This window comes from Aulostomus chinensis, chromosome 16, assembly GCF_037954235.1.
Source record: "Aulostomus chinensis isolate RoL2024-O1b breed Wild chromosome 16, RoL_Achi_v1.0, whole genome shotgun sequence".
Classification (NCBI taxonomy): Eukaryota; Metazoa; Chordata; class Actinopteri; order Syngnathiformes; family Aulostomidae; genus Aulostomus; species Aulostomus chinensis.
This window is the reverse complement of record NC_141335.1, coordinates 6,404,646-6,418,220: the sequence shown is the minus strand read 5'-3', so window position 1 is coordinate 6,418,220 and position 13,575 is coordinate 6,404,646. Positions and strand designations below refer to the sequence as shown.

At 43.5% G+C, this 13,575-nt stretch overlaps 2 protein-coding genes and 1 long non-coding RNA gene across 4 annotated transcripts; 1 reads left to right on the top strand and 2 right to left on the bottom strand.

Moving 5' to 3' along the window:
• The first annotated feature begins 134 nt into the window (after window positions 1-134).
• Window positions 135-6,977, top strand: slc3a1 (solute carrier family 3 member 1). The gene is made up of 10 exons (XM_086180589.1): window positions 135-671; window positions 1,250-1,429; window positions 1,509-1,654; window positions 1,776-1,901; window positions 2,236-2,355; window positions 4,225-4,349; window positions 4,423-4,624; window positions 4,785-4,967; window positions 6,256-6,381; window positions 6,462-6,977. Exons 1-10 carry the CDS (start codon window positions 236-238, stop codon window positions 6,891-6,893), a joined length of 2,076 nt encoding a protein of 691 aa, XP_086036715.1. The 5' UTR covers window positions 135-235; the 3' UTR covers window positions 6,894-6,977.
• On the bottom strand, window positions 4,314-5,277 carry LOC147247296 (uncharacterized). Its single transcript, XR_015109457.1, has 3 exons — window positions 5,081-5,277; window positions 4,752-4,888; window positions 4,314-4,358 (listed from the first exon to the last, which is right to left on the bottom strand). It is a non-coding gene; the product is annotated as an uncharacterized LOC147247296 (long non-coding RNA).
• Window positions 6,176-13,524, bottom strand: prepl (prolyl endopeptidase like). Of its 2 annotated transcripts, none has more exons than XM_086180587.1 (15): window positions 13,096-13,524; window positions 12,609-12,737; window positions 12,242-12,308; window positions 11,776-11,950; window positions 11,599-11,687; window positions 11,372-11,498; window positions 11,079-11,295; window positions 10,799-10,990; window positions 10,487-10,699; window positions 10,100-10,275; window positions 9,751-9,967; window positions 9,530-9,679; window positions 9,262-9,388; window positions 7,557-7,645; window positions 6,176-7,067 (listed from the first exon to the last, which is right to left on the bottom strand). In XM_086180587.1, the coding sequence occupies exons 1-15, from the start codon at window positions 13,219-13,221 to the stop codon at window positions 6,963-6,965; spliced, it is 2,199 nt and encodes a 732-aa protein (XP_086036713.1). In that variant the 5' UTR covers window positions 13,222-13,524; the 3' UTR covers window positions 6,176-6,962. The 2 variants fall into 2 exon arrangements, with proteins under 2 accessions (XP_086036713.1, XP_086036714.1); XM_086180588.1 differs by having other exon boundaries at window positions 6,176-7,098; window positions 13,096-13,521.
• Between the last annotated feature and the right edge of the window lie 51 nt (window positions 13,525-13,575).

Below are 13,575 nucleotides of genomic sequence, written 5' to 3'. Positions count from 1 at the left end.
TAAATTCAAACTCGTGAAATTCAGTTTGTTTTTAGTCTCTCTCCACTGGTCTAAAGCTGCAGCAAGAAAATCTAATCTCTAGTCTTTCCCACCAAACTCAAGTTTCCTCACATTCCACAGGCGGTGTGTTTGTGTGCGTGTGTGAGTTTGTGTGCGTGTGTGTACTCTGACCCTCCCCGAACGGTGAGATTCTTTAACGTTGTTCCTGGAGTCAGTCGGTGTGTGAGGGGCCGTTATGGAAACACCAGGACTTTCTAACAGGATGAGTTTTAAGAAAAACGCGGATGAAGTGGCGCTGGGGGAATGCACCCCGAACCCGTGCTTTGAGGAAGTAGACGGCGGCGGGTCAGCCAGCACCCTCGCCGGGCCCAGGGACAAGCGGGACTCCTCGGTGTTGCTGGACCCGATGGAGGAATACACCCAGATCAAACCCTACGCCGGAATGCCGAAGGAGGTGTTACTCCTGTACTCCTCCCAGGCCCGGTACCGAGTCCCCCGGGAGGTCTTGTTCTGGCTGACGGTGGCCTGCACACTGGCACTGGTGGCACTCACCGTGACGGTGATCGTGTTGTCGCCCCGGTGCCTGAGCTGGTGGCAGGTTTCCCCTGTGTACCAGGTCTACACCCGCTCCTTTAAGGACTCGGACGGAGATGGGGTCGGAGACCTGAAAGGTAAGAACCCCGCCCCCCCGGACTCTGCTGCATGCACCTGACCTGGACCAGACAGGGGGAGACTCAACCAGTTCTACCTGCAGCAGGTCCTCACGCCGGTTTAGTCCGTAGTCTACTTCACACCTGACCCATTAGCCCACCACATGAATGCTTTGACTGCGAGCCCCCTTCCATCTACTAGGCTGTGTTGTTGAAGTGTTCAATAAACGGTTTCTGATGAAAGGGATAATTTAATCCAATCATGTAATAATTAGAGCCAGATGAAGCTGGATTGTGGGCCATTATTTGACAGTCAATACCTTTCAAATAACGATACATTGACTGGAAGTAAAGTCAGATTTTTATATCTTTTTGTATTCTTTGTCAAAATACTTTAACTTCTGCTGAGGAAAATTCATTTTTCGTAAGTGAAATTGTAACAAATTGATAGTACATTTATTCTTCTTAAAAGTCGGCGTATATCGGCCAGCACAGCACTACTCGTACTACTCACAGCTATGCGAGTAGTACGAGTTACTTCTGTCCCTGTAGAGTACCTCAGTCTTCAGTACTCATCGCTGTCTTCCCTGGACTGGCAGGAATTCAGCAGCAGCTCCATCATTTCCAGTACCTGAACATCAAGTCAGTGTGGGTCAGTCCTTTCTACCGATCTCCCATGAAGGACTTTGGCTACGATGTGGAAGACTTCCGGGCCATCGACCCACTTTTTGGAACCATGCAGGACTTTGAGGACCTCCTGGCTGAAATGCACAAATTAGGTTGGTTTGGATGGTGGACTTTGGTGTGGCTCAGTCTGGATCCGTGTCTGTCAATCATACTCACGTCTGTTTCTTCCAGGTTTGAAGCTGATCATGGATTTTATTCCTAATCACACCAGTGATCGACACCGCTGGTTTAACCTAAGTCGGACTAGAGATCCACAGTATGAGGATTACTACGTCTGGGCTGACTGCAACGCAACATCACCTCGGCCTAATAACTGGGTAGATCCATATTAACGACTGATTTGGAGAAAATGTGAAAATAATTTGTCACATACTGACACTAGATGAGTATTCCCTTAACATCCTCACTTCCTAATCTACATCCCCTTCCTCCTTCCAGGTGAGTGTGTTTGGGAACTCCTCGTGGACTTACGATGAAGTTCGAGGACAGTGTTACTTGCACCAGTTCCTCAAGGAGCAGCCAGACCTGAACTTCAGGAACCCACATGTCCGCAGAGAAATGCTCGTAAGAACATCCTAACAATGTTCTTTTCTTGCTTACATGACCTCTGCTACATGGGAGGACTTCCTAACACTTGGACACCCAACTTAGCTGTTATTTACCTGACTGCAATTAGCCCAATTAGCTTTGTGTTTGTGACAGGCTGGTAAAAGTGCTGTACTATTGCCGGCAGCCAAACGTCTTCCACATGTTTTAAGCTGTGCTACAATTTTTGAGGTAATCTTGTACCAATGCATGATTGATAACTGATTATGTATTAACTCAAGCCAGTGTGCGTAACTGCTGCCATACACTGCGCAAGGTGCAAGTGAGAGAAACCTTTATGATTTCATTCTAGGATATACTGCATTTCTGGCTGGGGAAGGGAGTGGATGGCTTTCGAATGGATGCAGTGAAGCACCTCCTGGAGGCGGCACACCAGAGGGATGAGCCACAGGTGGACCCAAACAAACCACCAGTGAGTGTTGCCTATTTATGTGTAAACTTTGAGGTTGCAGAACTGCAGCCATTGCAGTTGGCATTTTCATTTTTATCAGGTTAAAGCCATACACTCAAGTGTCGGTGTCTTGAGCTCACAATAATGTTTTTTTCCCCAAGAAAAATAAGCATGCCATTAGCTCCAAGCTAATAGAATGCTAACAGCAGTTTAAGCAGCAATACAACAGCTAAACTGTCAAAAAATGCAACCAATATGAACTCTAAAGTGGAAAGCCTGGTAATCCAGGTCTTCTTTATTGAACTGTATTCTTAATAGTTCACAAATGCTTTGATTTGAGCAAAAAAACAAATACAGTTTTGATGTTGTTGTTAGCTATGTCACTACTAGCTTCAAGCTAAATATATGTGGCTGGCTCTTACTGCATTCTAGAGTCACAGGGAAGTGATACAGTGGGGAATAAACTGCTTTGTTAAAACACATATTTGTCAGTAATTGAAATGAACATTTTTTTAAAGAAATTTTTTTTGTTGGCAGAGACACCTTTATTTTGACAGTGGACAGACAGGAAACAAGGGAGAGAGAGGGAGGTGTGATATGCAGTAAAGGACCTCCAGCCAGGATTCGAACCAGGGTCGGCTGCGTATATGGCATATGCTCTAACCACTCAACCACAACATTTTTTTTAAACAAATTTCCCTTTAACTTTCATTCAGCTCTCATTTGCTTCATAGGTGGCCATCTATTTGTTTTAAGTGGCATCTCCAGGATAAAAATGTCTGTTTCTGTGCTAAATGCACGACAATTACTTTTTACCGTTGCTCTGTTGTTGCCACAAGTCAGAGTTACAGCTTTAACATTCTTTCATTATATAATAATTTAATTTTATTGACTTATATAACATGTCAGAGTCCAAATTCTAATGATCTGAAGGATAAAAGCAGCGTTGTGGGCAGAGGCAGCCCTGTAGCCGTTTGCACAAACATAATCAGCAGATGAGTGGGAGAGTTGACGCCGTACGCCATGTGTCACCGTTTATCTCTGGCTTAAGTGTCAGGTTCATCTGGTGCCCCTCTGGAGAAAATACCGTTCCTGAAGTTCTCTAACTGCGTGATTCATGCACAGATAAAGCTCACTAATAAGAAGTTTTTGTTCCACAGTGGCTGCAGTTGCTTCTCACAGAGGGAAGATTAAGCAGAAAAGAGGCATATTTGAGTGGATTAGCAAATGACTGAGATTTACTTCCCACTGGAGAAATACACTATAATACCGCGAGTGACTCATCGACCTACTGCTGACTGAGCGCTACACTCGCTGCAGCGTTCCACTCACATCAAATGACCGCTCATTTTGTAGCAACAAGCCATTCTCAGCTGCTCTTTATTGTATTGTGATACATTGGTCAGGTGTTTTTATTGGGGATTTAAAATGTTTCAGCCAATCAGGAGCGAACAACTATCTGTTATCTTTATAGCAGGCTTGTTTAGTGGCTCATTTGTAGATCTACTATTTGATTTACAGGTTGTTGTCCGAATGGATTGTTGACGTGCAGCAGGTCAGCTCAGTGGTTCGTGAAGGTCATAGGTAGGAGGTCTGAGGATATCCTGCACTGACCCTGAATAGTCAACTCTGGACTCTGAGATCCTCCTTGCTGAAATGTTACATTGAGCCTATAAATTCTGTTTTAACATTCTGCTTCTTTTATGTCAAGTATTTTATTGGTACATAAAATCTGAGTTTGAACGCACACAAAGTGGGTCAGAGGCCATAAAAGAAGGGAGCAAAAAAAAAAAAACAAGGACAAAATTAAAACAATGACATAATCAAAAACACAGAGGATAGAAGAAACAATAGAAACACAGTGAGTTGGTTTGTTTCCCACCACTCCAGGAGTCTGTCACCTCAGAGTGGGACCTCCACCATGACTACACCACCAGTCAGCTGGGGTTACATGACCTGCTGAGGGACTGGAGAGCAGAGATGGACGCCTACAGCCGGGAGCCAGGCAGATACAGGTATGGGGGCTATAAGACGATACGAGCGTGGCGTGTTAGCACATACATGTTACAAGTTCTTTCTTCATGGCAGATTTATGGTGACGGAGTCCTATGATTACCACGAGGTAGACAAGACCATGATGTACTACGGAACTTCGCTGGTTAAAGAAAGCGACTTCCCTTTTAACTTCTACCTGCTGGATTTGCCTCACAACACCAGCGGCTTTTGGGTTAAACATCTGGTTGACCTCTGGATGGTCAACATGCCTACGGGACAGTGGCCCAACTGGGTGGTGAGTCACAGCTGTTATCACATTAACCTACCAGTCTTGCATTATGTGGAGTGAATGTGAAGACCCAAAAATGTATTCTTCACAACCGCAGTTTCAACTGTGAGCTGCGTGTACATGCATCACCTACCTGTCCTCTCTCATGTATGTTCTACTCTTCCAGGTAGGGAACCACGACAAGCCTCGGATTGCCTCCAGCGCCGGACAAAAGTATGTTCGTGTCATCAACATGCTTCTGCTGACACTTCCTGGAACTCCCACCACCTACTATGGCGAGGAGATAGGCATGGAGAACATCAATGTTACTGAGAGTCAGGTTCAGGACCCTGCTGGAAAATACAATACAGTAAGTATATATATATATATATATATATATATATATATATATATATATATATATATATATATATATATAATATATATATATAATATATATATAATATCATCCTTATTCCTTACTAGTAAGGGTCGTGGGGGGGGGGGGTGGAGCCTATCCCAGCATCTCCGGGCGAGAGGCGGGGTTCACCCTGGACAGGTCGCCAGTCCATCGCAGGGCCAACATACAGAGACGAAAAACCATTCACACTCACATTCATACCTACGGTCAATTTAGAGTATCAATCAGCCTCGTCCCCAAATTGCATGTCTTTGGATGGTGGGAGGAAGCCGGAGTACCAGAGAGAACCCACGCAGGCACAGGGAGAACATGCAAACTCCACACAGAAAGATCCTGCGCCCGAGCCGGGACTCGAACACAGAACCTTCTTGCTGTGAGGCCACAGTGCTGACCACAGCCAAACTGTGCAGCCTGCCTCCCTCTCTCTCTCTCTATATATAGAGCATATATATATAGCATATATATATGCTATATATGCAATATATATAGCATATATATATGCTATATATGCAATATATATAGCATATATAGCACATGTGTATATATATAGCATATATAGCACATGTGTATATATATAGCATATATAGCACATGTGTATATATATAGCATATATAGCACATGTATATATATATAGCATATATATGCTATATATAGCATGTGTATATATATACACATGTATATGTGTATATGTATATACATATGTATATATGTATGTATATATATGTATGTATATAAGTGTATATATATTATTTATATATGTATATACATACATATATACATACATATATATACACACACATATATAATATATATACATACATATATAATATATATTATATATAATATATATTATATATAATATATATTACATATATAATACATATATATTATATATATACATATATACACATGTATACATATATAATACATATATATATTACATACATACATATATAATACATACATATATATAATACATGCACATATATATAATACATACATACATATACATAATACATACATACATATTATTATATATATATATAATATATATATTATATATATATATATAATGTATTCCATAAAACCAATATTCCTTGTGTCTTCTTTCAAGTGCAACAGAAATTGACCATGAAAGTATTTATTTCAGGGTTATATTGAAAGCCATTTGCGTTTTTGATTTATAAATTAAATGTATGTGCATTCATAAGTGCCACATGTAAACTTCTTGTTGCAGAGTGCCAGTCGGGATCCTCAGCGATCTCCAATGCAGTGGAGCGGTGACTTAAACGCAGGCTTTAACAACAAAACCAACATCACATGGTTGCCTGTACACCCAGAATACAGGCGTGTCAATGTGCAGGTACATAACTCCTCTATAGCTTAAAAACATCAAGTCGCTTGTGTTTGTTTTTAATCCGCTTGACGCTCTTCCTCCTCTAGGCCCAGGTGAAAGATGAAGGCTCTGTTTTGGCTCAGTACAGTTTCTTAAACGCTCTCCGTCAGTCAGAGCTGCCCCTCCAGCGTGGATGGTTCTGCTACGTTCACGCTGATACCAACGTGTTCTCCTACCTCAGGGAGCTGGATGGGCTAGGCCGGGCTTTTCTTCTGGTGCTAAATTTCGGTAAAGAGTCCGCTGTTACAGACCTGTCCTCGGTTCACGAGCTGCCTCAGCAGCTGAAGGTACTGATGAGCACAAACCAGGTCAACACTGGTAAAGTATTCCAGAAGTCTCACATCCTGACAGATGCAGGGGAGGGTTTAGTGATCCAGTACGCCAGCCACACCCTCTTTAACCCCAACCATTCTGGACAGTGTTACGTCTCAGAGAGGGCTTGTTATTTGACAGCATTGGACATACTTTATAAATGCTGATATGACTGGACCACAGTATTCAGGTATTGAAGCAGTCAAAAAGCAATTTTCCTATTTAAGGGATTTATTTCATTCAATAAAACTCAAAGCAGTTGCATCCAGTGTTGTCTTCCTTCCACCGATGCTGTCATCTCTTCCTCCTGCGTGGAGGACGAGGAGGATCCAGGCCGAGCTCTGTGTAGAGAAAGGCCAGCTGAAGAGCTTCCTGTGACGTGGAGAAGAGACGGACCAATTCTCTCAAAACTCTAGAAACATTTGTTGGAATTGGAATACTAGGAAAACTTTTTAAAAATCAAACTACTTCTTTTTCTGACCTAAAAAACCCTTGAGAATCCTGAAATAATTTGATTCCTCATAAAGTGAAAATTTAGTCCTCGGTGAGTTCACTCCTCTGTTTGGTGACCTTTGGTTCGATTTAGAGGTAAAAGTAGGATTCTTAAGGTGTGGAGTAAAAGTTTGCCGTCACGCGAGGGTTTTAAAATTACTCTTCAAAATGTTTCACTGGATTTAAGAGCGGTTGATCATTATCAAACAGGACAATGATTCACTTAGGAACAAATACATCATTCACCTGATCTGTTGATGGGTTTTAAAGCACTAGTTTAAAATTTTTTACTTAAAAAGAAGAGAGGAGGACCGGCAGGAAGTGTCCGAGCTGATTACCTCCTCCAGCATCATGTGGAAGTCTCCTGGTCCGAGGTGATCAGCTCCAGGTCGGATATTCAGAACTATGTTTGGTGCTGGTTCATGTTCTAAAAGAGGAGAAGACAGAGGTTAAAGCTGAATTAAAGGAGACGATCTCTTTAAAACTTCCTTAGATATTCCTCTTATCTCATTATATGCTCACTTTCTCTGCCCCCCCCCCCCATCTTGCCCAAATTCCCCTCTCTCTCCCTTCTCAGTCTATCTTTACTCCTCTTTCATTCATTCACGCTCCATCTGATACTGCCCCCCCCCCCCAGCATGTCTCAGCGGTACAGGCTGTTTCACAAGTGCGGTCTTGACCTTGACAGCTCCCAGTTTGTGGTGTCTAATCTCTGGCTCTGATACACTATCTCTTTACCATGCTAATGGGCCTGCCCATCCGCCTGCATGTGTCTATGCCATCAGCACTTTATCAAAGACTCCGGAGAACTGAAAGAAGACAGATTAGGGAGACGTATACACACACAGACACTTAAGCTGCCGAGTGTATGTGTGTATGATCAACAGGAAAGTGAGAGAGAGAGAGATAATGTATGCATTTGAAACAAGAGGAGTGGAGGCCGAGCGAGCGAGAGGGAGAGGGGTATGACGAGGAGTACCACCAATCTGGTGAAGTCAGATTATAAGTGAGAGGGAGAAAGAGCCTGTCTACGGGGAAATGAGTGCAATTAGCTGACACACACACACACACACACATACCCACACACACACCCACACATACCCACACACACACCCACACACACTACAAGGTGACCTATGCCATACTTTGGTCATAAAGTTGGACTCTCCCCTGACTGACAGCTGGACATCTGATCTACTCTCAAGAGAGGTACAATATGAAGTCAATTTCCCAAACTACTGCTATGTATTTCAGTCTAATTTATGGGTGGGGTGGGGTGGGGGGGGGTGGGGGGGCGCATATGTCTGAGAGTTGGGCTGTCAGACTCTGTTGGAAAAGCCCGGGAATGCTAGGTTAGCATCAGCTGGTGATTACACTCCGTTCACCTGTGGTCACAACCTGTGGTTTGTGACTGAAATGATGAGATTACTGCAGCTGAAACTGAGTTCCTCTTTAAAAGGCTAGTTTGCTCAAATATTGAAAAAAAAAAAACCCAAAAAACACTGTCTACTCACCCTCATGCAAATGAAAGGTCAGTTGAAGTTTTTTTAGTACGCAAAACATCAACTTTTAAACGTAAAAAAATCTCAAAATAAAAACTTAGTCTAACCTCCTTGTCCGAGGTGATCCAAGTGTCCTGAAGCTTCCGCAGGCTAAGGGTTTTTTTTTGAAAATATAACTGACACCATTTAAGCATCTGGTGGTTTTATTATTTTTGAAAATTGATCTCCACTCACTTCTATTGTTTGGGAAATTACTGCAACATGTTTTCCTGTGAAACTCTAGCAGTGTTTTATGGACTAACGACCTTCCATTGGGGTGAGGGTGAGTAGACGATGATCATTTTTGGGTGAACTGTCCCTTTAAGTCAGCTGACCTGGACATCTGGGTCCTTGAGAGAAAGTGGGATGCTGCTAACTCACTGAGGATAAATGTGCCTACTTATGAATCATTATTTTAGATATCAAAGACTCTGGTGAGGGACACACACATTCTCTGTGTTGCTTATGTTGTGTTAATAAGTGTGAGTGTGTGTGAACGTACCTGTTGTTGGCCTCATGGTGAAGTGTGTGTGGGTGGCTTTCTTGAGCTGCCCTGTGTATTTTAGTACACCAGCCAGAGGAACCCTGCTATCATCACGGGAGGCTGTCAACAACATCGATGGGTAGCGCTGCTCACACAACAACATACAAACAAGATGAGTTATTAAGAGTCGGATTTCACTATTGATGATGTTTTATTTAGCAGGAACAACAAATAAGGATGAAAAGACCTCTCTGCAACATTTTCTGCTTGGGTTTCCTCTCTATACCTGAGGAGTGATGTTGTGAAGGGGACAATAGGAGGCGATGGTGTGTCTGTGTTCTGAGTTTTCAACAGGATCCCCCCATTCTTCTCTATCCTCCAATGTCAGAGGCAGTTTGGGATTCTCCATTGTTCCCAAAACATCCAGGAAAGGACTCTGCACGCAGGAAAACAACGGTTTGGGAATGCTACTCAAATGCACAATCATCTGAAGATTCAGTGTGGTACCTGCAGTGTAACAGCTCGCATCATGCATGGGTGTCTGTTACACAGCGCCCCCACTGGCACAGCTCCAGCACTGCAGGCTGTGAGGACAGTGAGTGAGGGAGAGGAGACATCTGAGGAGAAGAGATGATGGAGACAAGCCTGGAGGTCTTCCACTCCTCTCAGCTTCCCCTCCACGGCAGCTTGTCTGTGCCAGGACAACCCTCGCTCTCCTCCCCCTCTACGAGACCGGGAAAAAAAAGTCGACAGATTCCTCGTAATGCAAAATGTGAAATCCAGACTTTGTTTTCCTACACGGTCCTGCGGCGCAACAACAAACCACAGTCAGGCTGCTGGAGGGGTTTTATCTCACCTGATGTGGCAGTAGGCCAGAGCCCAGCCCTGCTCCAGCAGTAGTCTTCTGTCTGGGCAGAATTCCATGTTGACATCCCTGCCATAAGCTCCGTAGACGTGGACCAGTAGAGGCGCCTGTTTCAAACACTCTACTGGTGCTGCATGAAACAGTGTTACTGGCACTGAGGTTCCATCCTAGTGAGAGGACGCAGAAAGGCTGATGAGGACTTCTTTTAAACACAAAATATTTGGACCTCTAAAAAAATTAAGGTGTGGTAGATTAACATAGTCTGTAACTGTTGTTAATGCATCAGGCACATGCAGCACCCAAGAGGTTAATCTGTGGCTGTTACAAAATGTCCCCTTTCCTGCTCTTACGATTTCAGCGTGTATTAAGTGTTCTCACTTTGCTGCAGGCTTCCAAGCGTGTGGTGATACAACTTCCCTGGTTCTTCGGGGAGGCTCTATCACCAGTGCCTGATAAAAGGAGTCCTTCCTTGGGGAACAGACAGTACGGCTCTGGAGGGTGGACTGGGGATGAGATCAGGAACTCCAGGATATTGTATTGGTCTGCCGAGCCTGGACTTTTCGTTGCTATGGTAGAGGCCCAGGAGGGGAGCTTGAAGTACAGAAATAGATTATTACGCAAGTGAAATATGAAGAAGCAGAAGGAAAAGAATCAATAAGCAAGTGATAAAAAGTTTTCGGACACACTGACCTGTAGAGTGTGCACTTCCTTTGGTTGGGTCAGCGGGATCACAATCAGCTCAAGCTCATTGGCTGGTGTTCTTGCAGACAACACACAGTGGTCTCCAACTACATCCATGTCTTTGAGCACAGTGCCTGGGCTGGGGGAAAACAGGGGTTGCCACGAGCCCATGGACGGCTCTGAGAGAGGGGCCTGCAGCACCTGGGCAGGTGCACAGAAGAGGAAATCATGAAAATAATACATTTAAAAACAACACCAGTTCTATTATCATCATTATTTACATACTTACCTGATATTCCTGCCTAGGTCCAGTGTTAGCTAGTAAAAGCAGCCAACTCCTCCAGTGCTCCACATGGTATAGGAGTCCCAGTTGGCGTGGCTGAACCAGGATGGGAGCTAAATTTGATGCCGTGGTATCAACCAGCAGCACCTCAGAGCTGGTTCTGCTGTTGCAGTTTATGGTTAGCATGTGCCGGTCTCTGGAGAGGGCAACCTCCACAAACACGCTGAGGAAACCGTGGTGTTTAAATTAAAGATGGCGCGCCGCAGAGACAGCTTTGGCGTCATATTACTTACACTTACTCAGGCTGTGTTTCCTTGTACACCGACGTTATTGTGCCTCCGCGAGAGGTTAGGTCTAGACGATACACTCCACTACAGCGAAGACCCTCCAAGATGGTGTAAAACAAAACATCATCTGTGGCCCACTCTTCGTCCATCCAGACACAGTCACACACAAAAAATATCCCTTTATTTTAGTCAATGTGCTCCACTTAATTATTCATTTTTACAAGTACAAACTCTCGTACCGAAGCTGAAGACATTGTCCAGTGTGAGTACAACATGCGGGGGATCAAGAGGAGAGGCATTCCTTTTACCAAGCCTCACAACCACACACCTGGATTATCACAACAGAATCACTCATTGTAAAAGTCTAACATTTGACGATGAAACATTTATATTTGATGCTGTTCTGTCACACTGACCTCAGATCATCTTTGTGGACGGTCTTTAACGTGACAGCCAGATGTTTTTCCTGCGGGGACAGTCGTATTCTCTGGACAGTCCACTGAGACCTTTGCTTCCTCTCTTCCTTCTCAGGTTCTGTCTCCTCCTCGTCTTCAGAAAGCCGTCCCAGTTCTAGAACCAGCCCTGGCTCGTCTACAAACAGGGAGTCATGAACAGAACTTTTTGGTTGAGGGCTATGTGACGCACAGATCCTGATATACGGCTTTAGCAGATAATTCATATAAATTCCTCTTCGGTTTGGCTCTCCAATAAATCGCTGAATTCTCTTTCAAACAAAATGTAATTACAAGCCTCTGCTCCAGAGTACATGCATGTCGCGTTCTTCTCTATAACTACCTATCTTTACAGAGTACGTTCAGTTACCACACCTATTAATACAATCTAGTTCACCTCCCTCGGGTGAACGTGGGTTTACAAGCTTACTTTGTCTCTCGTCGATTCTGCGGATGCTGCCACCATCGACAAAATAAACATGGTGACGTCCTCGCACCTGTGTAAAGAGAAATCATGTCATTTAAAAAAAAAAAAAAGCGTTACCGTGGTCTCACAGAACCATTTATAGGATTCGTATTGGGTACATTTGTTAATCGATGTATTTGAAAAAAAATTCAACCAGACAGTTTTTGTTATGTAAAGATTAACACAAAAAAATGAAGTCAATTCCCAGTTCCCTAAGCTTGACAATAATAATAATAGTGTAATATACCACTTTCTCAGACAATTATCTGACCATAAATTTCTCAGACTGATGAAACACTAATTCCTACTGGAGTCAGAAGGGAAACCATACCACTGAGGGGTCAGGGATGTTGAAGAACCTGTGGTGTGTTGCCTTCAGTCTCCTCCTGAAATACATCTGCAAGTCCTTGTACCTCTCAAGCCCACAGCTGTGGTGATCCAATGATGAGGCTGGAATATCCTGGAATAAAACCACTTTTGTTTCATATGTATCAGAACTGTTTTAGATCGCAAAGTTCGGTTGCCTATGTTGCTCAAATCAAGAAGCTGACATCTCCAATAGGAGGACTGCAGTTAATTAAACTCAGCGATGAGCAATGTATTTTTTTTTCTTCCATTTTTGGCAATGCCAAGAAATAAGATCTTAGAATTAAGTCTTTGGTGACTCTGGGTGTTTTATGGCCACTTGTCAGGGTGCGCCCATATTTGTGACAAGCCCTCTTTTACTTGCAGTTCTGAATAATTCAAGAAGTAAGGGCACCGACGACATCACTTCACAACGAGCCCATGCGGGAGTATCGAATCACGAGCTCCCTTACCGTGGCGTGACAGCGTCGAACCGTCAAGCTAAGACATCTTGTCCATCGGAAAAACACCGACTCCCGACTACATAAACGAAATATGGCACAACGAGTGAGAGAAAACAGCACGGCAGGAGCAACCATTGCAATATCACAATCTCAGCTAAACGGCTAGTCGCTGTGTTGTTTGTCGTTTGAACTTGCTAATACGTAATATTGTGAAATCCATGTCACTAAATGCTTTCATATTTTCAATTAAAAGTTCTGAATATCACGCTACGATATTAATAGTTTAATTCAATGAATCATAATGCCGTTTTTAAGCAGCATGGTTAACAGCAGTGGGGAAAACTCAGCGTTTCCTAAACAAAGCCCGCTGTGGATGACGTAGAAGAAACCAGAGACAAAGCTAATCGAACTCCGAAATGCGTGGCCGTCAGCTTGTAAACCAAATGAGAGTTCGATTGCGTCTGTATTTATTGCTATGTCTTGATTGTT